This window comes from Notamacropus eugenii, chromosome 3 (assembly GCF_028372415.1).
Source record: "Notamacropus eugenii isolate mMacEug1 chromosome 3, mMacEug1.pri_v2, whole genome shotgun sequence".
Lineage (NCBI taxonomy): Eukaryota > Metazoa > Chordata > Mammalia > Diprotodontia > Macropodidae > Notamacropus > Notamacropus eugenii.
Genome location: NC_092874.1, coordinates 432529817 through 432557396, shown reverse-complemented (window position 1 = coordinate 432557396; position 27580 = coordinate 432529817). Strand labels below are relative to the sequence as shown.

Genomic DNA, 27580 nt, shown 5'->3' with positions numbered 1-27580 from the left:
AAACATGAAAAAACGAGTGTAAAAAATTCCAGTCATTTGTGCAAAGTCCCATAATGACGGAGTCTAGTATAGAACTCACTACTCCAGATCCCTAATCCAGTACTCTTTTCAATGTGTGCCCTCCTCCTTCTAAGGGAAACTCCTTGAGTATGGCTGGAACTGTCCTAGCACCTAGGACAGTACCTGGTACATACATACTAGTCACTTAATAAATGCTTAGTGTTAACTAAAGAAATAAAATAAGTGACTGGGGCGGGCGGGGGGGTGGGGGTGCGGGGTGGATTAAGCAATGTTCTATGTACAGAGTATTGGAGGGCACAAATGCCAAATCATTTACTTTGTTCCTTTATCCTCCTCGGTAAACCCAGCACCATTCTGGGAAATGTGGGATACTGAAAAAAGCATTGACTGCAGTTGGATGACCTGAGTTTGAATTCCAACTCTGCCACTTACTCTCTGGGCCTCGGTTTCTTCATATGTAAAATAGAAAGCTGGACTAGATGTCCTCTAAGGTCCCTTCTAGCCCTTAATCGTATGTTCCTATGATCTCACATACACAGACATTTATAGCCTGTGTTGGGGTATTGTTGATGATAACTATGACCCCTATTCCCCTTCACTGTATAAACTCATCAAGTTTAATGGACCCAGATTAGCAGTACTCTTCATAGCTCAAAAGTATTGAGTAGAAGTTAGAAGCTTTTAATCAAAGCTTCCCTTCTACTTCTTCCTTTCCCCCCTCCCACAACACCATTGATGGAGGGGGAGGGGGTGTCCAGCACTTTAAAATTACCTCCAGCACAAGCACCCTCCTAGCTGGCATCATCTCCTGGCCCCAGCTAGGCCAACAAGTCCTCTCAAAATGCGCCCAAAGATGGAAGCCAAGTGGCTGTGTTTTTTTCTTCCACTTCAGCAAAGCTGACAAGCCCTGAGCCATGATGTTGGACACACTGATCCCTTGAGTGCTAGAGCTTATACTGCATGGCACAGGAAAGTAGGTGAGGCTGCCAGTTGGAAAGAGCCCACACCAAGAAAAGGTCCTTTCTGTGAATTCAGAAGAGTTTGAAGGCCAGCAAAACTCTTCCCAAACTCCCAAGTCATAGGAGTGGGTAATTCACCATTTTTTTTTAGTTTTTGCAATTTATTTTGTGAGGCAAAATGCCCATCAACATCCTAACAACAGGGAGAAACTGAAAAATGAACTGCAGTGGTAACAAATGGGAAGTAATATGACCTTCCCAGGTACCCACTCAAGCTTGAACTGGGTTAGGCAAAGTCCCAAGAGTCAACTCATTTATTCTCCATCAATCCTAGCAGCACTTTTTTTTAAATCACTAACATTAAATGTTCTGGGTAGGGCAGTTGTGTACATTTGCACAGTGTACTGGGACCAAGTGGAATGAATGTTCTCCTGTCTACACATTTCTTTGTATCTGGTATCACTGCGCCATGACACTTAGGCCAAGCCTATGTGCCTACCCACAGGTGATATGTGCTCATTTTTCCTTCTTTCTCAGAATTAAAGTTTAACCAAGCACTGAACCCCAGTGAATTCCATCAAGATGTGGACATTTATCACATAACTGGGAATATTCGCACTCTGGCAATCAGACCTACCTTTTCTTCATCCTGTCTCAGAAAGACTTAAAGGGAAAGGCTCAGTTACATCTCTCAACACTAAAGCCCTTTCCTATGGGACTGTTTAGTGAAAAGCAAAGCCCTTTGATTATTGCCTGAGTTCAGATATCTATTTAATCGCTAATTATAAGAAAGTCTACTGCAGTGGTGGGATCAGTGAGTGAGAGATGTCAAGCTTTGCTTCATATCTTTTTTATTATTATTCATATTGTCACATTTCAGATTCAACACTTATTAGCAAAATGTTTTTCATGATCCATGTGTTTCCCAGTTTTGCTAATAATTGGGTTCCAAAAAAAGAGAATGTGTCTCTGAAACCATGTCACTGCTCTGACTCAAGAACCTCTAATGGCTCCCTATTAAAGTCCATCACAGTCTGGCTCCATTCTACCTTTCCAGGCTTACTACCTGCCACAAATTCTACATTGCAAGCTAAACTTGTGGTTCCCAGTGCTGAATGTAACATTTCATCTCTCACCTCTGTCTTTGCCTTCCCTCCATGACTAAAATTCTCTCCCTCACCTGTGCTTCTCGAAATATCTAACTTCCTTCAAAGCTAAGCTTACTTAGGACCTCCCATATAAGACCTGGTCAGTTACTAATGTTCTCCCTCCTCCCAAAAAAAATTAGTTGTTTTTTTTTACTTCATAAATTTTTATTTACCTATATGCATCTCACTCCCAAGTGGCAATGAAGGTAAGCTTCTTGCGAGCAGTCAGTGTTTCTTTTTGAATCGTCTGGAACAGTGCCTAGTACATAGTCGCTGTTTAATAAATGTTTGTTGAATGAATGAATGAATCGGTGAGGTGTGGTGTCTTTACCCTGGTTGTACAAACATTTCTTGACACCTCCTTTATGTTCCTAAATTGCCTTTTCTGTGGAGGTGTTCTTTTTTCTTCTCAAGTTTCCAGGCTCCTGGGAGGACGGAGAAGCAAAAGATAACTAACCTGTTTTAAAAAAATGAAATATAAGCTAAGACAAATGCACAGAAAGAGCATATCCCATCCTCTTCTTTGAGTTAATGACAGGATCAGTTTTAGGGGAGAAAAAATTTTTAAGGGTAATGTTCTTAAAAGGATCCCTACTTCATTTTCTCCATGAATTTAAGACTCTCAGGTTCCTAATAGTCCACAGCCTAATAGTAAATGGGTGAAAAGCAAAAAGCCCCTCCCCCAGGCTCCTCCCACTGCCTCTTCATCTCCTCTGCTGCTTTTACTGACATTATTCAGATTTAGAAAGGATCATTTCTATCCTGTATTACCAACACAGGTTTAGGCGAATGAATTCATAACTCTTCCGTTTTACACATCACCAGTTAACTGCTAGTGATACTGATGAGAGAATCCATCCAAGGAGATACAGGTCATTGCATGAAACAGAATAAAGACATTTTGTTGTTTGGGTTGCTTTGTAGACTCCCATACTGGCAAAGTCACTACAGAATGTCTGGTTTCCTCCAATCTCTACATCCAGAGAACCCACTTGGTGGTATAGTTTTATGACTCCAGCAAAGCTGCAGCTGCAAGAGTTGATTCTATAGAATGTCTTCCCGTCACCCATTTACTATAAGGCTGTGGACTGTTAGGAGCCCAAGCATTCCTAAATTCATAGGGAGAATGAAGTAGGGATCCTTTAAAAGACAAGAAAAAGCAGGTGGTGTGGAGAGTAATCCAAGGCTGAGGCCTGCAGAATGGGACAAAAGGAAACATGAGTTTGAAAGAGATTTGGGAGGAGGGTGCCTGGAGGGGAATGAGGCACACTGCAGGGTTAATCGTAGGGGAGTGGGGCACATTGCAGAGTCGACTGTAGGGGAGTGGGGCCCATTACTTGGTTAACTATGGGGTCAAGGCAAGGAAAACATTCCTAAGATGTGGGTAAAGGATAGAACAAGGAATGGACTGAAGGTTTGGGGAAGAATGAGAAATGGGTCTGAGTGTCATGAAACAGAGAGATGGAATAACGGATTTGGATAATGACAGAGGAGAATTTCAGTATTCAAGATCATGGAGGTGGAACAATTTGGTTGGGGTGATGATGAGATCTTTGGGTGACTAAGGTCAGTAGGGTGACAGTGTAAGTCTTGTAGATTGATCAGTTTGATGAATCAGGAGGCCAGAGGACCCTTGTAATAAATAAAAGACACTATACTCTGGAGGGATCATGTGACTCCCCTAGCCAACCAGAGACCCAGCTAGGACCAGACTATACTGTTGTTCAGTAAGGGCTACATTTCACCATAGCCATTCTGCCCACAATTGATAGGCAAACTCTACCCAGTGGGTGAGTTGAGTGGGAAATGACTCACCAGACCACTGAAACTAGAAGCATCCCTGATGTTTGCTCCTAATAACATTTCTATCTTTGCTTCAGCCAACCCAGTTATGGTCCTAACGCCCATGGCAGAGCTTAGGTATTGCAGAATTTAACTTAGCACATACTGTAACTGTGAAATATTTAACCCTGACTACTGCTGCTTCAGCCGGAAGATGCCCATGTTAGCAGCCAAACCTGACAGTCTGGGAGAAGTTACGTGAGCAGACAAGCAAGCATCTGTAAGCTTTGAGACTGTGGGATGTGGTAGACAGGGCACTCAGATCCAAACCACTGAATCATTCCCTTCACCACTGGAGGCTGTATGCTCTGGTGTATTTGATCATTTGGGGTTCTCATAATGTGTGTTTAAACTTTGTATGACCCCAGACTGAGATGGGTCATCCTCCTGGTGGGCACAAAATGCCCAGATGTCCGGGCAGCCTTCTCTCAGTGAGGAATAATGAAAGTCTTGGCTCAGTCTGAAAACACTAATAGAAGTCATCAGTGAAGACTTCTGATATGGAGGTGGTTGTATTAGATGAGAGAGAAAGAGAGGGATTCAGAAATGAAAGACTAGACTCAGTTCTTTGGAGGGAGTTATCAAGTGAAAAGAGCTTCAGTCTTAACAGAGAAAGCTTAGGGAAGTGCTGTGAGACCTAGCACAATACCTTGCACATAGTAGGCATTTAATAACTGTTTGCTGGATTGAATTAAATGATCATTAAATTATAATAATTATTATTATTGAATCATCTACCCATCCCTGTCTGCCTCCCCTCTTTTTAGCTACTCTGTGTGTGTGTGTGTGTGTGTGTGTGTGTGTGTGTGTGTGTTTTGTTTTGTGCTTAGAAAATCAAGGCCAGTTATCAGGATATTTTAAGGAAGAGGGGAAGGTGATCAAGTGAGCTGTGTAGGTGTAAAAAGGGACACTTGCTTACTTAATGGAAGAGTAAAAATTGTGAATTGTTCAGCCTGGATCTCCTGCCCTGTCCCTCCCTCTCTCCCCACCCCCATAATTCAAACAAAACATAATCAGGTATTTTATTTATAGAAGTGACTGTTACTTGGACCAGGACCAGACAGGGCATTAATAGCATCATGACTATAACAAGGAAAATGTTAACATGTGAAACCTACTTAAGAATGAAGGACTTTGGCAGAAGCTTTTGACTTCAGACAATGAATGTACAAATTATAAACATTTTTTTATGTGTGGGTTAAACACTTACGAGACCTTTTAACAACATTGTTCCCCTTTTCCCTGTCAGCAGTTTTTCCTGAGAGTAATCAACTGCCTATATTGTATAGAGCCAGGAAGTTGTGGGTTCAAATCCAGTCCCTGACTCCTACTAGCTGGGTGACCCCTGGCAGTCACTTAACCTCGAGACTTCAGCTTCCTCATCTGTAAAACAAAGGAGTTTGGAATGGAAGCTTTTCAGATCTTGACTGGCCCAACAGCTATGCTCCTATTCGTCTCTGAATATGTCCTTCTTTAATTTAGACTTTTCATTAATTCAAACTAACAATCCCCTCCTCCAGAGTCAGCAATCAAGGACAGAAAGTCAACAAGTGGGTGCCATGAGGGAGAGGGGTATAGAGGAAAAAGACAAAGCAAGACCAGGACAGGAGAGTAAAAGGGAGAGAGATGAAAGAAAACAGACAAGAGGGAGATAAGGGAGGGACATGGGAAGATCGCAAGAAAATTGAAGAGAAAAAAAAAGTAGGGTGTATTCATGTAAATGCTCATATTAGCTACTGGTCAATTAAAATGTTGAAAACTATATGGGAAATTAATTTTCCTTAAAAGTAAAAGAATAGGAAGAAGTTCATGAGTAAGCAATGACCATGGCAAGGGATTCCAAAGACAGAATTTGCCTGGATTATTGTTTTACCTAAGTCCCCAATTTTAATTGGCCGATCAAGACATGTCTTCATATTTTCTCTAATATTCCCTCTTCCTCTCTTCCTTCCTCTCTCTCTCTCTCTCTCTCTCTCTCTCTCTCTCTCTGGCAATCAGGATTTAGTGACTTGCCCAAGGTGACACAGCTGTGTCTGAGGACACATTTGAACTTAGGTTCTCCTGACTGCGCCTGCCTGTAACATTCTCTTATAGGATAGTGAATTCTTTAAGCATGATTCTCCATGTCCTTGCCTGAGGATCTCCCCAGTAACTTCAGGGGCCTCAGCACCCACAAGCCTGTGTCCACAAATGATCTGTCCTATGGTACAGATGATACATGAACTTCTTTCCCATTTCCTCCTTCCTACTTATTGCCTGTTCTTGAGAAACCACTAATTTAAGTGGGCAGTTTGCAGAATGTTCAGAGAATTTGGACCCACCTTGGTTAAGTTCCCCCATGACTAACCCGGACATGGGCTCATAGCCCTTCTGGATTCACCCATAGTTGACTGCTTTCTAATCAGCTCCAGGGCTCCCAGCTTCGGGATAGGCAGGACTTCTTTCCCAATCCTTTGGAGCCTAGGGAATGACAAACCAGTAATTGACTCCAGGTTCTTCGGGTGACTTAATACCGCAGTGTATAAATCACAAAGTTCTCTTCCAAAGGGGCCTTCTAGGAGGCCTGGCGTCAGCATGGAGCCAGTGGAGATGTCAGGGGAAGGGGGACCTGTAGCCTGATGCTGTCATGGACCCCAACTTTAATCCTCATCACAGTTTAGAAGAGGCTTGCATTTGGGGCAAAGTATTAGCTACAAAGAGTGGGAAACTGAGCAAAAGGAGTAGCAGTAACCTGGCAGATATAAATAAAAGAGGTGGCATGATTTAGTGGGTAGAGGGATGGATTTGGAGCCAGGAAGACCATTGAAATCTCCCCTTGATACTGTGTGGCCATGGAGAAGTCTGTAGCCTCAGTTTCCTCCTCTGTAAAATGAGCATAATATTACCTGTAGCACCTGCCTCACAGGATTGCTAGAAGACTAAAAGAAGAGCACTCTGACAATTTTTAAACATTATATTAATGTCAGTTATTATATAAAGATCCTTACTAGAGTATTAGGAAAGGTGCCTGTCACCCACTGGGCCCACTGAGGGCCAAGGAAGCAAGATGGGGGCGTTCTAGGTGTCTGAGGAAGAACCATGACACATATCATTAGTTTAGAGCTAGAAGGAACCTTAGAGGTCATCAGTTCCAACCCTCTCATTTTACAGATGAGGAAACTGAGGCCAAGGGAGAACATAGCATACTCAAGATCAGAATAGAATAAAATTTGGACTCGCTACGTTACATCAGAGATTATAGGTGCATAACATCACAAACAAGGACTGAAAGAGACTCAGGGATCATTTACTCCCAATCCTTCATTTTACAGATGAGAAAACTGTCCCAGGAGAGCCAGTGACCCCCAAGATCAAACAGGTTATGAGAGTCAGAGCGGGGGACTTGCCCTCTAAGCCTCAGCCTCCAGAGACAGAAGCTTAAAACCACAGGAACTTTAATAAAAGGGGGAGCTGGGTGGGGATGTTTTGCTTTGATCTGTACACCTAGAATAATATTGCATGAGAGCTGAAAGGGACCTTAGAGCTAATATCTGGTGCAACCCTATTTACAGATTGGGAAACTGATGCCCAGAGAGGTTAAGAAATTATTCAGTTTCACACTGGTAGTTAGTATCATTGTTTTAGAACTCAGATGATTCCTAATTCACCCAATGAGCTTGTCACACATCTTTCCCATTACATTTTTGGTTTTCCTTTCTTTTTTATTCTATGAAACATGCTGGGAAATTAAGTGTCAAATAATGAAACCGCATTTTGGAGCAGGAGGCACTCCAGAGATTTTCAAGTGGGCCAGGACCATGGAGGTCATGTAGTACAGCTCCTGCATTTTCTACACAAGGGAGGAGAAGTGATTTGCCCAATTTCTCACAGGTGGTAAATGACAGAGCCAAAATTTGAACCCAAGGCTTCTGATTTCAACTCTGGGACTCTTTCCACTACCCTCCACTGCTTGTCCTCATATGTGATCCTCTCCCCTATGGGCTGTTTCTGGAAGTGAGCTAACTGGTCTTTGGAGAGAAGGTATTTAATCAGTGGCCACAAAACTTCAGCCCCTCAGCCAATCTTCCTCTATCACATCATAAAGAATAATTCCAAATGGGGATTTGAAAATCCAAAACAGATCCTCTTCCCCCTCAGCCAGTGAGGCCAGTTCCATTACTGAGCAACGAAGCCAAGTGTTTCCAGCAAGGTCGATCAGTTGGATATCAGTTGGATCAGCCAAAAGGCTCTTAGTTCATTGGTTTGTTTTTTAAACTCCCATAGAAAAATTAAATATTAGATTAATGTGATAGCTTCAGCAAGTTTGGACCTTATTGCTTGGCTAGCTGCTATTGTAGCTCATGGGGAGGGAGGCTTCATACCCTACAGCCACAATCTGAATGAATGGGATACCCTGCAAGAGAGGACCATGTCCCTAGGCATGCCACTAATGATACCCCCGCTCCTGCATGCTGCACAAGGTCACTCCCACTCCTGTCTCTGTAGAAATGGCTGTCAGTTGTTCAGAGGACACTATGTATAGCCAGTTGGTTTGGAAGTGATGATGTTCCCTTTCTTGATGGATTTGTGTGTGTGTGTGTGTGTGTGGAGAGAGAGAAAGAGAGAGAGATGGATGAATGGATGGGTGGATGGATAGATATAGATATTTGTTTATATTTATATATTTTTATTGATGCTTTTTGCTTCTGACATCACAGTCATTTTTGGAAATATCCTCTGCTTCCCAGTTCCCTCCCTCCATCAATCATTCCCTTATAACAAAGAAAAACAGATGACTACATCTGAAAATGTATGCAACACTCTGCCCTAGAAGTCCCCCACCTGTCTGCTAGGAGAAGCCTTGACCCTCCATTTCTTGCAAAGAAGCTGGAAAGCCATCAGCATACATGAAGTCCAAAAGGCACCAGCCCAGCGTCTGAATTTGCTTACAGCCTGGATTACTGGTGGTTTTCATTAGTGCAAAGTAACTGTGGGAAAAAGACAGCTTTTCCAGGGGCATTCATTACTCCCTTGGCCAGGACTAAATCATTGCTTTCTTCCCTAGAATCTGAGATCGTTATTATTCCAAGCCTAAATGCTAAAATCCCAAAACCACCAGTACTCAAGTCAGTAGGGTGTGTTAGGAAAGCTAGAGAGGAGGCAGGCTAGCTTCTTCCTGTGCTGAAAAAGTGAAATTAAGTCTGAGATTCCTTGTGATGCTAGAGAAAGAAGGGACCTTGGACATGATCTAATCCAGCCCTCTCCTTTTACAAAGCCCAAAGGAGAGTAAATGACCTGTCCAGGGTCACACAGAAAGAGCTCCTATGAGAAATAGGAGACCTAGGTCTCCAGATACTTTCTATCACTCTGTACTCCAGGGCTTAGCACATAGGTGCTTAATAAATGTTGACTGACTTCCAGATATAGAGCCAAAAAGCCTGGGGTTTCATATCCCTTCCTCTTCCCACAGGCAGAGGCTGCAATCTAGTTCATCACTGGCTACTGGCAAAGCCCCTGAGTTAGAGTCGGTGGCTTTTTCACAGCTGAATGATTCAGGCTTGCTGGCTTAGCTGGGCAGTTGTAGCTTTCAAGCCAGTGTTCCAATCTGAGATCAGCTCTGCTGAGAAGGCTTCACCATCACCCAGGGCAACTGAATAAAAAGCACAGAAATGCTGTCATTTTCCCCAAATGAAACCCCAAATGAGTTGGAAGGGACCACAGGGAAGTATTTCCACTAAGGACCAGAGCTGATAATAGAAATGAGAGAGGCACGCTATAACCTCAAGGAGTGAGATTTGGGGATTTCTGCTAGGAATATCGGAGGGGCTGCGTGTCCTGTGTATAAGCCAGGCCCAAAGATTTAAGCTCTTTAAGGAAATTGCCCTGTTGTGTTCCTTCATTTGCACATTGTGCTTTAAAATGACTAGAAGAAAAATGATTTTTAAAAAATTTTCAGGTTGGAAACTTAAGATTAGAAACTGCTTAAAATAAAAAGTCTCTGTTGAAACAGTACCTGGCACATAGCATTTAATAAATGCTTATTGATTGAAAGCAGGTCAAGGCAGTGAAGTATAAATTGTGTTAATAAGGAAACCAGGCAGTTGAAAATGAATTAGCTAAAGTTCAATAAGACTGTCCAAAATCTGATTGGAGATAGGATAGTCATGGAGGAAAAAACATTTTAGGGACTTCTTACTGTCCCCCAAGGTGAAACTCCTTTACCTAGAGTTCAAGGCCCTTTGTGGTCTGCCACCATCCTTATTTCCCATCATTTCCCTCCATACACTGTGCAACCCAGCCCTGGTCTACTCTCTGCACCCCAAACGGCCCATATACTCTCCAGCCTCCTTGCCTTAATTCACAGGGAGAGGTCCAGGTCTGGAATGGCTTCCTTTTCCCTTCTTCATGTACTGAATTGGCATCCATCCTTGAAAGCAGAACTCAAGTACCCTCTTCTCCATGAAGTTTCCATTTGGCAACAACTATCCTCCTGAGAGTTCACTTCATGCTGCTTTACCCTTCTCTAATGACAAAATAATCTTGTGTATTATAGTCATTTGTATTTGCATCCTAGATGTAAGCTTCCTGAGGGCAGGGGCCATATCTTAGCTAAGATTCAGATCTTTCCTCAGTACAAGGCTCTGTACATAGTATGTGCTTAATAAATGTTGAATGAATGGGAAGATAGTAGCATCAGTCTGGAGCTGAAAGGAATCTCTGTGGTTCACAAACATACACACATGTACACACACACACACACACACACACACACATGCATGCACAAACACACACCTCTCCAACATCTCTTATTGGGATTTGCTTTTAAAAAAGAAATCGGTAGGCTGCTTCCTTGATGACTTGGGGACCACGCTTTCGCCGCCTGTCCTGCTGTCTATCTTCTGACGTGTTTCCCATTCTTGTTCCTCCAGATCGCCCTGGTTTGTTGAACGTAAAGCCCATTGAGGACATCCAGGATAACTTGCTGCAGGCCTTAGAGCTCCAGCTCAAGCTGAACCACCCTGAATCCTCCCAGCTGTTTGCCAAGTTGCTTCAGAAAATGACAGACCTCAGACAGATTGTAACAGAGCACGTGCAGCTGTTGCAAGTCATCAAGAAAACAGAGACAGACATGAGCCTTCACCCACTCCTACAAGAAATCTACAAGGACTTGTATTAGCACAGGAGTCCTAATCCACTGACAGCGTGTTCCTTCTTCCAATTGCACTATTTCTTTGAGGGAAAACATGACATGCCTAAGAAATTACTGTGAAAAAAAAAGCATTTTTAAAAGGAAAGAGCTTTAGAATAATAAGATCTATTTTATGCATATTGTTTTTAAAAGACACATTTACAATTTACTTTTAATATTAAAAAGTGACTATATCATGAAATTGCTGGCAGTATTTGGAGAATGAATCTGGTTTTCTGGGGTTGTGTCTTGTTTTCATTTTTATTTTAGCCCCTCTTTTTTCACAGTATTCTGATTTTTGTTTTTTTACTGTGGATGGCACTGCCCATAAATCTTCATCTTAAAATAAATTAATTTCTTTAACTCCATCTACAGGAACCATTCTAAAACAGCTGATATCATGTGTTCCCAAAGACTCCTGGGAATTCCACTGTAGCCCTCTCAGAGTTTTGTTTCTCAATCTGGATTGGATTAGAAATCAGAATTAGGCTCTGTCCCAGGATGGTTGACTTTATTAAGAAGCCAGCCTTTTTCCGTGACTCTCTACCTAGTTTCCAACACTACCAGATACACCTATATATGCAGCCTGTGCATATATTATAAATGTGCTCCATGATCCTAGATCTGGAGTTAAGGGAGACCTCAGAGAACAACTAGTTCAACCCTCTCATTTTATGGATGAGGTAACCAAGGCAGATAAAAGTGACTTGCCCAAGGTCACATAGGGAGTAAGCAGGATTTGAACTCGGGCCATTTACCTCTGGATCCAGTGCTCTTTCGACTGTACCACATCATCTCCCTCTCTGTCAAGTATTTATTAAATATCTCATGTACACACAACACTGTGCTAGGCACTGTGGGATAACTGAATGACATAATCCCTGCCCTTAAGGTTAGAGTCCCTGTGAAAAGACAAAACCAGCATTCATGCCTTCATTCAACAAACCTTTACTAAGCACCAGCTATTTGCCAGGTACTATGCTAGGTACTGAAAAAACAAAGAGAAAAATGAAACTCCCTGTTCCAAAGAACTTACATTCCACACAGGGAAACAAAATGGACCCAATTAAGTCATTATAAAATATGTCATTTCCAAACGAGAGAAAATTAACACTGAGGAAGTTGGGAAAGGCCTTGGTTTTCTAGGAGATGGGTATTAAGCTGAGTATTAAAAGAAGCTAGAGATTCTAAGAGGTGAGGAATGAATCCATTCTAGGCAAGAGGGACAGCCTTTTCAAAGGCTGTTGTGTACAGTAGGTGACTTTAGCTGGAATGTATCCTGCATGCAAGGGGATGAGGTAAAGACAGCCTGGAGCCAGATTTTAAACAGAGCAATTAGTGGTTTGTCCTAGAGATGACAAAGAGTCACTGAAGCTTCTCTAGCAGGGAGATGACTTGATTGGACCTGTGCCTTAGGAATAGTAATTTGATGGCTATAAGAAAGATAATTTGGAAAGAGGAAAGATTGGAGACAGAGAAAGCAATTAGTAGGCTAGCAAAAGAGTCTAAGTAAAGGGGAGTGAGAGCCTAGTTAGAAAGATTGGTAATGTGGATGAAGACAAGGAAACAGATATGAGGACTGTTGAGGAGACCAAATCAACAAGAATTGGAAACTGATTAAATGTAGGTTAGGATAGAGAGAAGAGTTGGGAAAATTCTGAGATTACAAATTGCAGTGACTGAAAGGATGGGGGTATCTTCAATAGTAGTAGACCAGTTAGGAAGAGGAGAGTGGGTTAGAGAGGAAAGATGAATAGTAAGTTCTATTATGGATGTGTTGAATTCCAAATGCCTATGAGACATATTTGAAACAGCTAGAGAATACAAGGTAATGTGTAATTAAGGGCCAACTGAGTGGAACAGGCCATAAGTACAAGAGGAATCCAGAAGAGCGGGGATCAGTGAGAACTGGAACCTCAAAAGGCTACTGAAATAGATTAGAGTTAAGCTAGACCTAGGACAACGGTTCTTAACCTTTTTTGTGCAGGGGAGAGCATGGACCTCTTTGGTAGTTTGGTGAAACCTATTTACTCCTCAGAATAATGTTTTTAAATGCATAAAGTACATATGATTACAAAGGAAATCAATTATAATGAAATATATTCATCAAAATATTTAAAAAAAAAAAAAGTTCACAAATTCCAGGTATTTAAGAACACAGGGCAAAATGGCTTTGATTTGGGTAGAGAAATATGAGAGAGAGCATTGCAGAGTTTTAAAAAATGGAATAAACAAAGGTACAGAAGTAGGGATGAGCTTTGTGGAAGATAGTATGAAAGTAACCTGATCTTTCAGGTTCTCCTGGGACCACTCCAGGGACCAGAACCCTCTAGTTCATGTTTATGTCTTGACTGTATTTACCCTAACCTGTCTTCTTCCTTCTGCCTTCACATATCCACTGTGTGTTCTCTCTTCTTGGAACCCATGGCTCTTACTGTCCAAATCATTCATTTAGTGGCCTAGTTGGGGGCAACTATTGTCTATCCAAGCCCCTGCGTCTTGGTGTCCTTTCTGTGCCCCTCACCAGTGTTCTTTCCCTTCTCAAATTTCCCATTATCCTCTATCTTGTATTATTATATTTATCTGAAATGGGGATGGGCATGTTGGAGATACATGTTGTATCCCCTGATAGACTGGAAGCTCTTTGAGAGCAGGAACTGTCATTTTTTTTTTCATCTTTGTATCCCCTGAACTTAGCACAGTGTTTTGCACATAGTAAGCACTTAATAAATGTTTAATTGAATTGAACTGAATTGGCACTAATAACACATTGGCTTATATAGTTATCTTTATACTTGGATCTTGTTCCCTCCACCCCCAACTAAGCTGTAAGCTTTTTTGGAAAGGGACTGTGTCATCTTTCTTAGACCCTTCATGGCACATAGCTCAGCACTAAGCACACAGGATGTACAACTCAATGTTGATTGAGGGATAGTCATCTTAGCTGTCACTGGATATCTATAACCTCACCATCCTTTGGCTTTGAAGAGATCTTTATCATAGCCACACCATCTTGGAGGTCTTTCTTCCCAGGAATTGGGTGGAAGATGACCATCAAAGTCTTGGTCAGGGCTAAGAGTCTGTTATTACAAGATTAATTTGTTCATCTCAACAAACATTTATTAGCGCCTACTATGTGCCAGATATGGTGCCAAGCACCTAAGAGGGCACAGGAATTAAAGTAAGATGCCCTCCCTGCTCTCCAGGAACTGATAGTCTACTAGGGATGATAAATACATGTACATGGCTAACTGGAATACAAATGAAACTATGCTTAAGTCTGTAAGTAAAGTACAAAGGGCTTAGGTCAGAAGAGGGAATGATCCCTTCCTTTTGGGAGCAGGGAAGGGAGGTAGCATTGGAGTCCAGCATTGAAAGAGTATTCAGGTTAACTGAATGAGACAATGGATGAAAGGGCTTTGAAAACTAGAAATATATTATGAAACTGTAAGAGATTATAATTACTGCAACAAAATGATTATCATTTCTTCTAATGGTCATTTTCAGGGGAATCTCCTTTCCTTGACTATAGTTTTCCTTAAGAGAAGTTCCAATAAGCACTTATTGATACCCCCAAGGAGCAAGTCAGAAAGGGCAACCTCATCCTCTCTTAACCATAAACTAAACACATATAAGAGACAGACACCCCCATCTTTCATTATATTAAAAGAGATGATATCTCATTATATCTAAAGATATAATCATATCTCTATTGCATCTATAGATATAACAAGCCTGCTACTCTGTCCCACCTCTGGGGCCCTTAATTTAACTTCCTCAAGAAGCTCTAGAGTAAATCTGAACTTATCCTAGACTCTTAAAAGCCTAGCAAATACTTCAACTGCCTTGAATGAGCTGGAGCAAGTCGCCTCTTTCCTTTGAGCCTATTTCCCCATCTGCAAAACGAAGGGGTTGGCTTAGATGATCTCTAAAGGACCCTCTTAGCTCTAATGATTCTTTGATGCTAGGATAACCCGTATATTATAGTTCCACTCATTGCACTTTCTCCTGGGACTCTGTGGGACCAGATACAAAGGCTCTCTACATGACAATGAAACATCTGGAAGTGACAAAAGTAAATCAGTCAACTGGATCTTCTAGGTTTACATGGTGCCAAACATCTGGATGTTTTGAAACATCCGGATGGCTGATGAGTTTTCACTGTCCATCGGAGGGCTTGGTTCCATAGGGATCCAGCCAAGGAGAGAACATGGAAGAACCAGACGGGAAGGTAGGGGCTCTACCTCCAAGGGAATCACTTGCTTTTTGCTGGATTTCACAAACAAGAAGCCTTTCATTCCGATTCATTTCTCAGAGCTGGGTTCCCATCGCCTCTATTCAGTTGTGTCCAAGCCCTTTCCACATTATCAGAGCTATCCTTGCCAAAGTAAGAAAAGGGGAGAGAAACTCTTCCCCCACCCCAAGCTCTGTTCCTTGGCACCAAACATTCAATAGCTTTCAAACCCTGGCTACTTCTGAATTCCCATCTTTCCCTCTCTTTCCTTGCGGTTTGGATGATAATTTCCTAAATACTTTATGACACATTATGTCCCCCCTTTCAGAGCTTTAGCTCCTCTCCCCCAGGATGATTCACATCTTAATCACTAACTGTATCATCAGTTATTTGTAGGACTTTCTTGAGGCACATAAACACACTAGGGGATTTGTCCTAATGAAAATAGGAAGAAAAATAACTTTAGTCAAAAGGCGGAAAAGGTTTCCAGTTATCCACAAATGCCCTCTCCCCTTGTTCCATCCCTTGCAGCATGCTCTGTACCCTCTCCCATTTCTCTGGGCCTCATACAGCCCAGGAACCAGCTGTTATGCTCCTCCATGGATGGTAGCTTTAATATGTATACATCTAATCCCACTGGAAAGCTAAGCTGAGCTAAATTCATTATTTTACACACACACACACACACACACACACACACACACACACACACACACACACACACACACACACACACCACCTCTAACATTGAGTGAGGATCTGCATGACTGGATTCTTTAGGAAAAACTGGAAAGACTTAGGTAAACTTCGATAGATAAACTGCCTCAATTTACATAACTAATCTCTGAACTACATGCTTAAAGGAGAAATTGGTTGCTGTCTGACCAATATTCTATTGGTTGGAATGGATCCAACACCTCTGAAGAATATTTTGGAATTATGCTAGAAAAGTCACTAAACTTTTCATCCTCAGAGCTGTCATTCTTGGTAATATGCCCCAAGGAAGCCCATGGCAAAAATGAAGGTCCCTTGTACACCAAAATAATCCTAGCAGCAAATATATATGTTTACAAAGTACTGGAAACAAAGAGGGCATCCATTGGTTAGGGGGAACAAATTGTGGTATATGAACACAATGGAACATTACTGCACCTTAAGAAATGACAGCAATGAGTAATCCAGAGACCTGAAAAAATTCGTGTGAACTGATGGGAGTGGACTAAGCAGAACCAAGAAAACAACATGCTCAGTGACTGCACTGCTAGAAATGAAAAGTTTAATTGATTAATTAATTTAATAAGATCAAAACGAAGTTGAATGCTATACAGTTGTAATGGCTTATCTTGGCCCTGGCGAAAATGATGAGACATCTCCTTCCTTTCTTTGGAAGGATGGGGACTATGTCGCATGCTCTGCCGGAAAAGTTTACTGGAATGATTTTGCTTAATTTTCTTTGTTACAAGGAAAGGTTCATTGTGTTGGAGGATATCCCAGAAATGACTGTAATATAAAATCCAAAGACATCAATAAAAACTTTAATTTTAAAAGAAAAAAGGAAAGGAGAGAGAACACCTCCCATTTCAGGGAAAATGAAGAAAGGAAATTACTGTGACTGAGCCATTTGAGATCTACTTGACTTTTCATTATTCCTCCTGAAACTACCCAAGTAACACTCTTTTTGTAGGGTAAAGGCAAATTTCTGGGCAGCAAAAACATCCATCACACCTAAAGTTTGGTGTTACAGGGTAAGGGATGAGCTGAGGCGGGGGGAGGGAAGATTAAAGAAAGTGACCGTTACTTTGGAACCTGAAGTTTGAGTCTTCCCACATTACCAAGCCCGCAAGTTGCCCCAAACCTCTTTTATTAGTAACTTCTTCGGGTCCCAGCTGCTTTTCCATCGGGGATCAGATTTGTTGTCAAGGCTCTGACTTAGGGGATCATTGGGTGACAAGCCCAAATCACTCTGAAAATTCAGGACTGCAGGTAGGAGACTCTTACCTGCAGGGCCCAGAGCTAAGGCCCAAATCTCAAAGCAGTCAAACCAATCAGTAAGATGGAAATGGTGACACAGGAGAAGGGCACAGAAAAGAGATTCAGCAAACCCAAAGCCTCGGAACCATGTGTCTGTGTCAGGAAGATGCAACACTGAACTAAAGAGACTCACAATCCCATCAGAGGTTTGGGGTGAGAGCAGGAATAAAGGCAGAGCTGGTTTCTTCTGCATCTGCCTGGAAATGGAAAGTTCCTAAAACTGTGAATTTATGAATTGCATTCCCCCCTCCCCATCTGCCTCCTCCCATGTGCCTATTCCATCTCCTGCACTCACCAAAGCAATAAGCAGGAGAGTGGTTCTTCATTAATTAGCTGCCAGAAAGACAGTACAGTCAAGAAAAAAGAACATTGGACCACAATCCTCGAGTCCTGGGTTCTGGTCCAGCCTCTGCCACTAAGTCACTATCTAGCCTTAGACAAAACATTCTCCTTCTCTGTTTCCTCAAGTGTAAAAATGAAAACCTGTAGAATCCATCCCAGCTCTCCAAGACATTCTTTTCCCCACACACACTTCTAAGCAGTTGAAGCTATTTCAGATGATTTCCAATCCTCATAAATGACAAAGCAAAATGTAGCACTGAATGCTAGGCTAACAAGGTTTAAACTTTATTTGTTTGATAATGGGGAGAAACTGAAGGCTTTTGAGATGGTGAATGGTGGGATAAGAACTGGGCATTAGGAAAATCCCTCTGACAGTGGTTCTATAAGAGACAAGCCAACACTCTCCTCACTCCCTCTGTCTCCTCTCCTTTCTTCCATTTGCTAACATCCAAGGTGACAAGTAGAGAAAGAAAGGGTGGTCCTATTGGAAAGAACTGCATCTGGTTTAGTTTTCTATTTGGTGTAAACTGACTCTACAGGAACCTTGATGATCTGAGATAGGAGACTTTAGGATGAAGATAAAATAAGACTAGTGGGGTATATAATTCATAAATGTACAACTTTGGGACCTTCCATTCTCAGTCAGATTTAGAGGAAACCAGGCCCACCTTTATTCCTGCTCTCACTCCAGGTTCCTTATGGGATCTCGTGTATTTAGCTCAAAGTCACATCCTTCTGATATGGCCACATCATCCCCTTTAGATCATCCATACTCTCCAGGCTGGAGAAAGACTGCCAGAGGCAAAAGTCATTTGACTTTGTGTCTGCTGAGTCTCCTCTCGATGCCCTTCTATGTCATCAAGTACCAGTGCACTCCTCCAAGTCTAAAATGGTGGCACTACTGAACACTTTGTTTCCCAACCTCCTCCCTTTCCACTCTCTCCCTCAGTAGATCTCATCTTCTTTGTTGGTTCCAATGATCACCTTTATGCAGATTTAAATCTGTCTACAGCCCTCACCTCTCTTCTAGACTCTAACCCCATTTCCAACTGCCTGTTTGACATTTTCATTTGAAAGTCCTGCCAAAATCTCCAACTCAACATGTTTGAAGTAAAATTTCTCTTTTCCCCAAAAGATTGTTCTCCTGCTGATTTCCCCCTTTGTCATTGGTAGCATTCCAAACTAACAAGAATTTAAGTACTTACTATGTTCAAGGTACTATGTTAGGTGTTGGAAAATCACCATCCCAACCCCCAGCCATGGTTCCTGTCCTCAGAAAAATCACACTCCATTTATAGCCTCTCAGTGTGTGTATTCATCCTTTGTTGCTGAAGAAGACCATGCCATCAGAGAAATAATGACATGACTTGCACTTGACTTTGTTTTGAGTGAGGGAGGGCTGTGCAGGTCCCCAGCCTCACTTCTCCTCCAGAGCCATCTGAATCCAGTGACCAGATATTCAACAGGATGACTGGAGATGACCCAGGATGAGGCAACTGGGGTTAAGTGACACTGGAGATGACCCAGGATGAGGCAACTGGGGTTAAGTGACTTGCCCAAGGTAACACAGTTAGTGAGTGTCAAGTGTCTGAGGTGAGATTTGAACTCAGGTCCTCCTGACTCCTGCACTGGTGTTCTATCCACTGCACCACCTAGCTGAAGACTATACTTTCAGACAGGAGAGAAGTCTCTCAGTATCCTAACCCCAAACAGTATTATCTTTGATTTCCCATCTGCCATCTCCTAATCAATCAACAACCCTGCCTAGCACTGCGATAAGTGCACTTGAGTTCTGTCATTTCAAATTCCACTGTCCCGCTCTAACCAAACCTTCCCTTTCCCCTTATTTATTCTTATGGTCACCACCTTAAATTCAGGCCCTTATCACCTCTTGCCTAAATAGGTAGTACAGTGGATAGAGAGTCAGGAGGACCTGAGTTCAAATCTTACTTTAGCCACTTACTAGCTATGACCCTGGGCAAGTCATTTAACCCCATTTCCCTCCGTTTCCTTATCTGTAAAATGAGCTGAAGAAAGAAATGGCAAATCACTCCAGTATCTTTGTCAAGAAAATCCAAATGGGATCACAGAATCAGACACAGCTGAAATAACAAAACAAAGATCATCTTAGCAGCTTCTTAATAGTTCTCTCCACTTTCTCTCTATCTCGAATCCATTCTAAATGCCACAGCCAAAATCATCTTCATGTGCACCTCTTATCCCATCATTCCCCTTCTCAAAATCCTTCAGTCTCTAAGCAAATAATATCCCCTTAGACTGGCATTCAAAGTTCTTCATAATCTGGTCCCAATTTACCTTTCCAGTTTGATCTTCCACTAGCTGGCTTTACACACAATGCTCTAGCCAAGCAGGATGACTCTGTTCCACAAACACACTTGGTGTTATCTGCCTGCTTTTAATCAGTTCATTCTCTCCACATGGGGTGCCAACTGTCTACTGAAATGTTAACCAGCCTTTCAGATCCAAAACAAATGCCACCTCCTCCACAAAGTCTTCCCTGATCCTCCCAGCCAAATATAAAATTCTCCTTCCTCTGAAGTCCTATACAACTTTGCATTCTCTTAAGTACTTATTACATTCTGCCTTATATTTCATTCAACAAGCATTTATTAAGGACCTACTATATATAAAGAACTATACTAAATGATGAACATATAAAGAAGCAAAGGTTCTTGACCCCAAAGAGTTTAGATTGTACTCAAATTGTATTATAGTTATGTCACCTCCAGTACTGGACTATCAGTTCCCTGAGGTTGGAAACAGTTACAATCACCTTTGTATGCCCCAGTCCTCACAGGGTATCTTGCACATAGTCAGTACTCAGCTGTGATGGTGAAAAGAATGGATTGAGCCAACCATTCTCAGCAGTACTTTAACTCTGACTCCATCCTTCCACTCTTCCCCTAAAAAAACTCTCACACTGTACATGTCGTTCCCCAAAGGATGTTGCCCTTAGCATCAAATCCTTGAATCCCAGAATTCAAGGATTAGAGCTAGAGAAGAAACTGAAACCAGAGAAAGGAAGACACTTGCTTGAGGTTAGTGCAGTCCTTTTATAAATGAATTTATACTGTCTTAGGCTGATCTAAACTGTAATGAGGAAATCCTGAAGGTAAGTCTTCAATCTAGCCAATGGTGGGATTTCCGGCACTCTGACTGGCTGAAGGAGGTCTCTGGGGTCCAGAAGGAACACCTTGGTGGCGCCTTCAAATAAAAGTAACTTGGTGATGGATAGAAGAATAGAGCACTTATGAAGCACCTACTGTGTGCTGGGCAACTCTTCTAGGCATAAAGCAATTATGCCCTGAGTTTGCTGAGGATTAGATCACAGAACTGAGGACCAAGCTTTCAGGATAGCAGGATGAGAACTTCTCCAATTCTGGGCTAGGTCCTACTCGTAGATCTCAACCTCCTTTGAACTGAATAGAGTTCAAAGCATTTCCTCTCCAGGCATGAGTCTTAACAAAAAAATCCTCATTTCAAGAGTAATCACCGTGTCCTGATTTAGAATAAATGATCAGCACAAGGATATGAAAATATTTTCTCCAAAGCATGGGGGTTTTTTAATTCTCTTGTGACTTATGTTCCTAATTTTAGGTTAATTTGACATATTTCGGGTTTCCGGTGGACAAGGGAGGGGATGGAAGTTATGAAAAAATAGGAAACTTGCTAATTTTGGTTTGTAGTGGACTGGGTTATTTCCAATCTCTCTTTTCCCACCCCCAACAACCCTCAGGACTCTGTGTTTTAAAAAATTAGCTTTCAGGCCCATTGATCCTTCAAAGGGTTTCAACCCTAGGATTCAGTCATATGTGAGACTGCACTCTCTGAGAAGACTTTGTGGTCTTCTGGGAGAGCCAAAGAATACCAGCTCCTAAGACCACTTCTCAATCTGTGGCCAACAGCTCCATCCAAGAGACAGTACCATGAAGCCCAAGCTGTCTTACCTGGGTCATCAGGGCTGCAGATCTTGGCACTTACTTATTCTCCATGAAGGTTCATTTTATTCCCCAACTAGATTATAAGCACAGTTTATGATGCCTTATACTTACAGAGTTCTGGAGCCATTGTAATTCTAGAGCTGGAAGGGACCTCAGAGGCCATATAGTCTTTGTCTAAAGATAAGGAAACTGAGGCCCAGAGAGAGGAAGTGGTCTTGCCCAAAGTCATACTGAGTTAACAGGGGAGCTCGAACTAGAAACCACCAACTTCCAGAGGCAGTTAGATATCCAAACGGATAGAGCACTGGGCTTACAATCAGGAAGCTATAAGTTCAAATGCAGCCTTAGACATTTACTAGCTAAGGGACCTTAGGCAAATCACTTAACTTCTACCTGCCTCCATTTACTCAGCTTTAAAGTAGGGATCATGATAGCACCTACCTCACAGGGTTGTTAGGAAAAACAAATGGGAATAAGATCTGTAAAGTATTTGGCACACAGTAGGGGCTTAATAAATGCTTTTCCCCCTCATAATACCATATTCCTTTTTCCCTCCAAAGGAAACAAAAAGATTTAGTCATTATAATAGATGACATTAATATTGTACCTTCAAGTTTGTAAAAACGCTTAACTGTTTATGATCTCATTGGCTGTAGTGACAGAATGGATTCCATATTCCTTTCAACACCACTATCTTAAAACGTCAATGTGTTACTTAGGTGTTAACACAGTAACTCATCAGCACTTTAGTATACACTAGTATATATAAAAATTTGCCCAGCCTATGGACAGAGCACTGGAATAGGAACCAGGAGACTTGCATTCTGTTTCCTGCTCTGCCTGTCATCAATCAGTCCATCAACAAATATTTAGTACACACTTGTGATGTATTAAGCACCTAACTAGTTGCTGATCAGTAAAAGTGAAGCAAGTCATTTCCCTTCTCTGGGACTCAGTATCCCCTCTCTGTAAAAACAAGGACATTGGATTGGGATGATGTCTCAGGTCCTCTCTGACTCTAGTATCTTGTGATCCTATAACTTGGCAGCAGGTATAACCTAGGACGTGGGACACCAGATAGGTTCATCTTGGGAGGAAGAGAGGCCTTAGAAGGGTCAGTAGGGCACTGCCTAGAAAAGAGAGACCTGTGGGTCTTGAATATGGCAACCTCAACCAGAAGGTATCAGACAAGAAGAGAGCCTGAAAGGTAGGAGGAAGAAACAAAGAGAATTTGTGAATAGTTCTCGGTGTTGTCCCTAGTCCTACGGTGAATTATTGGTAGAACCTGGATCCTGGAAGTTAGCATTGGAAGAGACAGTAGAAATCATCTAGTCTGACGCCCTCTTTTTACACTCTGAGGCCCAGTGAGATCATGGAATTTACCCAGGAGGCCACTGCTAATAAGAAGCCAGTATCAGAACCTTGACTCTCTGATACCAAAACCAATGTTTTCTTCTTCCACTCTGCCCTCCCACCTTGTTCCCTTGGGAGCCAGACCTCCTGATTCCCAGTAGAGTAGTCCACCTAACCACCTTCGTCTCCTGTTGAGTGGAAACAAATTAACTTTAGGCACTGCTGCAGCTAGCTCATCTTTGTCAATTCAAAAACCCCTGCAAAGGGTGACCTATTGAATTCCCTGCTTACGCAGTATAAATGAGGAACAGAAGGACACTTGGTTCCTGGACACTGGGGAGAGGCAAGGGGACCTTAGCCTAACCCTATCTACTCTAGTGTTCAAGCACCTTCATCTGCTCACTTGCCATGGGACCTTGGACCTGACCTGGGACTCAGTTTCCCCACCTATAAAATGTGGGGTTGGATTAGATGACCTTTAAGATCTTTTCTAGCATTAAAATTCATGGATCCCAGAGTGAAGGCAAAGGTGGTGCCCCCCCTCAGTAATAGCTTCCCCCGCCCCATTCCTGGCCCAACCTGACCCCCCCCCCCCCACGTGGCCAGCTGGTTGAGAAGCCTGACTTGGAAGCCCCTGACAGTTTTCTCTCCCTCTCTCTCTGAGCTGTCCAGGGCCAGGCAGCAGCCAAGACTCATTAAATGAAACAGTCTTACCCAACCAGGCCAGGGCCTCAGAGGAAGAAGGGATGGGGGAAAGGGAAAGGAGGAGAGAGCAGCCTGGGAGAGCCACCTCCCTCTCCAGAGAGAGGGGAGGGGAGGGAGGAGAGGCCAACCCCCAGTTCCATTGGCTCCTGGCTGGGGGAGCTAAGCTGGCCCACAGACCTTGCTGCTACTTAGAGCACATTGTACTGAGTCAGCACTTTGGCCAAGCTCAGCCCTGGGGCTCCCCTGCCTGCCTGGCCCTCCTGCCAAATGAGCCTGAGCCAGGAAGGCCTCAGAAGAGCCCAATCTTGGGACATCACAAATGATGCCATACTTTGAAATGTTTCCTGAAAAAGCCTTTTCTCCAATCAAGTCTCTCAGTTCCCTCCCCAGGAGGGTTTTTTTCCTTTGGCAAAGATGAGGGGGAGGGGTATAAGAGGGGAGGGACTGCATGGGGAGGGACACCAGCAAGATCCCAATGTCTCTCAGCTCCTCCAGGCCTAACCCTGCTCACTCTCCCCCCACACTGGGGGCTAAGTACAGAAGCACTGTTCTACCAGAGGGTCCTTGGTGGAGATGAAGGGTGTGGGGGCAGCTGGAGGAGAGTAAGGACAGGAAAGGACTAAAGATTTAGGATTATCACTCAAGGGGAGTGGAGAAGGTGAAATGTGTGGTTCCTAGGGATGCACTGAGGGGCTGGAAAAGATCACAGCTTTCATGCTGGAAAGATCCTTAACGACCACCTCATTCAACCCTTTTATTTTACAGAAGGAGAAACTGAAGTCCAGGCAAAGAGGTGAGATCCCTAGAGCAGAGGAGGAACTTGAACTCAGAACCCGAGTTCAGCAATCCTAGTTAGGGGTTTTTTCTACTGCACAATGGGAGAGAATCTTTCCCAGACACCATGGTTAATTCCAGTTCTCCCATTACTTCACTCTTCAGCTTTCTAACCTCACCATTCCATGGCCCCCAAACTCTTTTAGCCCTTCCCCATCAGAATCACTGTCTCCTGAAGACACCTAAACAAAAACTAGATTCCCTAGAAGTGAATTACTTTTCTTTGTTTTTACTGTGTAATGAAGGTAGAACCCACTCCATGGACAGCTGAGCAGAGCAGAGCAGAGCTCCCACTGGCCACTTCTGCAGACAAGGTACTCATGGACACTGGAGGATATTGGGATGATTCAACAATCCCTTGTTCCCTGTCCATACAGCAAAGGGAAGAGGGGACAGAGCATTGAACCAGGAAGAGCCGCTCACTCAATGGACCTTAAAGAAGTAATTCTTGTTCGGGTCCTCTTTCTTCTTGTCTGTCGATCTCTGTGAAGACTCTCCTAGAACTTCTGTGAGGGGGAAACTCTCTGCCTTCTGCCAAAAAAGACACAGAAACTGTTCATACATGGAAGTGGGAGCCTGGGCCTGAACCTATGACCTCTGGCTATCTGTTCTACTTTCCTGAGTAGAGGTGACCAAAGAGCCATCCTGAGATGGATGTTTCTAGCCTTGGAGGTAACCTCTTGAGTTGCAGATTTCAGGAACTTCTGGGTCCCTCAGTTGAAACCGGCTGGCAGCAGGAGAAGTTTTACATACTTAAACCCTTTTTGAAGGAGATGGTTACTGACAGGAGGATGAGCCTCAAACCATAGCTTGACTTTCTGGAAGATAGGGATCTTGAGAGGGCTATTCGGACACACAGAGCCAAGGTCAACGTGAAATGGTGTTCAGCAGTACTGTAAAAATGTTTCATGTTTTGATGATTTAATTATCAAGCTCCTGAAAGAGTATAATAGCAGTTATGGATTACTGTTTCCTATTTAAGTCTTTGTTAATACATGCTTCTGAGTGTTTTGTGGTTTAAACACTTACTTTATGTGGAGGAAATAAATAGCTGTCCTGTATCTGAATTATATTATCCACTGAGTTCCTTCCTACTAGCCCCTTCTGAAAGACATTAGATAAGACCTGAATCTAAGCTTTACATGATTTTCCCTAGAACTCCAGGGTAGTGGTATAAATGGTCCAGAGACAGCAAAAAAGAACCTGATTCCTCTTTTTGGAAGTCAGGCTCCCCCAGGACTGAACCTGGTCCATGTGTGTCCGGAATTGAGACACCCCTTCCTGAGAGAAGCATTTTTTTTATAATCTCTTTGACTGAGCAGAAGCTTTGCTGTTACAACTGCCAATTTGCTCCAAAGAGTAATCTAGATCCATTAATTGCTCCACCCCTCAGTCACTCCTTAATCCAGCAGTTGGTTCTTCACTTTTTTATGTATAAAGGACTCATTTGGAAGCCTGGTTAAGCCTATAGACCTCTCTCTCAGAATCATGATGTTAAATGGATAAAAAGAAATATGTTCATTATAAAAGATGCCAATACTACTGAAATTCAGTTGTCAAAATATTCTTAAAACAAGTTTACAAACTCCAGTTGAGAATGCCTGCTTACAGGTTAATGTTCCCAATATTATATAATTATTAAATAGAAATACCTACCTAGGTGGTCCAGTGGATGGAGAACTATGATTGGAATTAAGACCTGACTTTAAATCCATCCTCACAAACTAGCTGTGTGACCTTTGGCATGTCACTTGAACCTAGGTTTGTCTCAGTTTCCTTCAACAGCAAAATGGAGATCATGAAAGCCTCCCAGGGTTGTTGTAAAGATGAAATGAGATAATGTTTGTAAAATACTTAGCACTATTCCTGGCACACATGGTAGGTACTTAATAAATGCTTGCCTCCTATTGCCTAAAGGTCAACAATGACCTCCTGACGATCCTGCCCAGTGACCCTTTCCCAGCCCTTGACCTCTTTTTAGCATGACACTTGCCTTGGTTTCCATGACATTGCACTTGCCTCATTGTCCTCTTATTTCCTACCACTCTTTCTCTATCTCCTCTGCTAACTCTTGACTCTTCCCACACATACATGGAGGTGCTGGCCAAGGTTCTGTCCTCAGTCTTCTCTTTCCTCTCTCTGTTCTCTCCCTTGGCGATCTATGGGCCATCATTCATTATTTCAATGCAACAAAGATTTATTAAGTGAAAGGCACTGGACTAGGCACTGAGGACACAAAAATGAAAAATAGCAGAGTCCTTGCCCAAAGTACAATATGGAGGATATGGCATGCATATGAACATGATACCAGCTTAGTATGTGATGAGGGCTATTCCCCTCTGTCTCCCACTTCTGTTTCTTCTCACATACTGGCCCCTACATCCACTCTCCCATCTCATTTCCAGTTCTTGAAATCCATGGCTCACTTTAGGGACTAGCACAGTGCCTGACTCAGTAAACACTTAATAAATACTTTTTTCATTTAACTAGCTCTTTCAAGAAAGCTTTCCTGATTTCCCTGGTTGTTGGTGCCCACCCACTCTCGACTCCAGTTTACTGAATATTTATTTATCTATGAACAGGTTTTATCTTCCCAGCAGCTTGTAAACTCCTTAAGATCTGGAATTTCTCATTTTTATATTTGTGCTTGGCACATAGTAGGTGCTTAATAAAGGCTCATGGGTTGATCAATTGAATGGAATGAGAGATCCAATGGAAGTGCTCAAGAAAATTTGAAGGAGGGTTTAAACTATCACCTTTTTACAGCTGGCCTCCAAGTGTATGAATCTCTAGCCTTCACCATTTTCCTGCCTACTGAACATAGCCTTATAGATTTAAAGCTGGAAGGAATTCAGAGACAACCTCTAGGGGAAACTGAGGCCCAAAAATGAAATGACTTGCCCAAGATCACCCAGCTAATAAGTGACAGAGCTGAGATTTGAACCCAGGTCTTCTGACTACAAATCCAGTGGTCACTGCCT

The 27580-nt window shown here is 42.6% G+C and overlaps 1 protein-coding gene across 5 annotated transcripts in view; it reads left to right on the top strand.

Moving 5' to 3' along the window:
* The window catches only part of PPARG (peroxisome proliferator activated receptor gamma), a 168998-nt gene extending 157658 nt beyond the window's left edge, over positions 1-11340 (top strand). For all 5 annotated transcript variants that reach the window (XM_072598457.1, XM_072598461.1, XM_072598462.1 and 2 more), the window contains one exon: positions 10879-11340. In XM_072598457.1, coding sequence (XP_072454558.1) covers positions 10879-11126 — 248 coding nt within the window. In that variant the 3' untranslated portion in view covers positions 11127-11340. The remainder of the gene's footprint in view (positions 1-10878) is intronic.
* The last annotated feature ends 16240 nt before the right edge of the window (positions 11341-27580 follow it).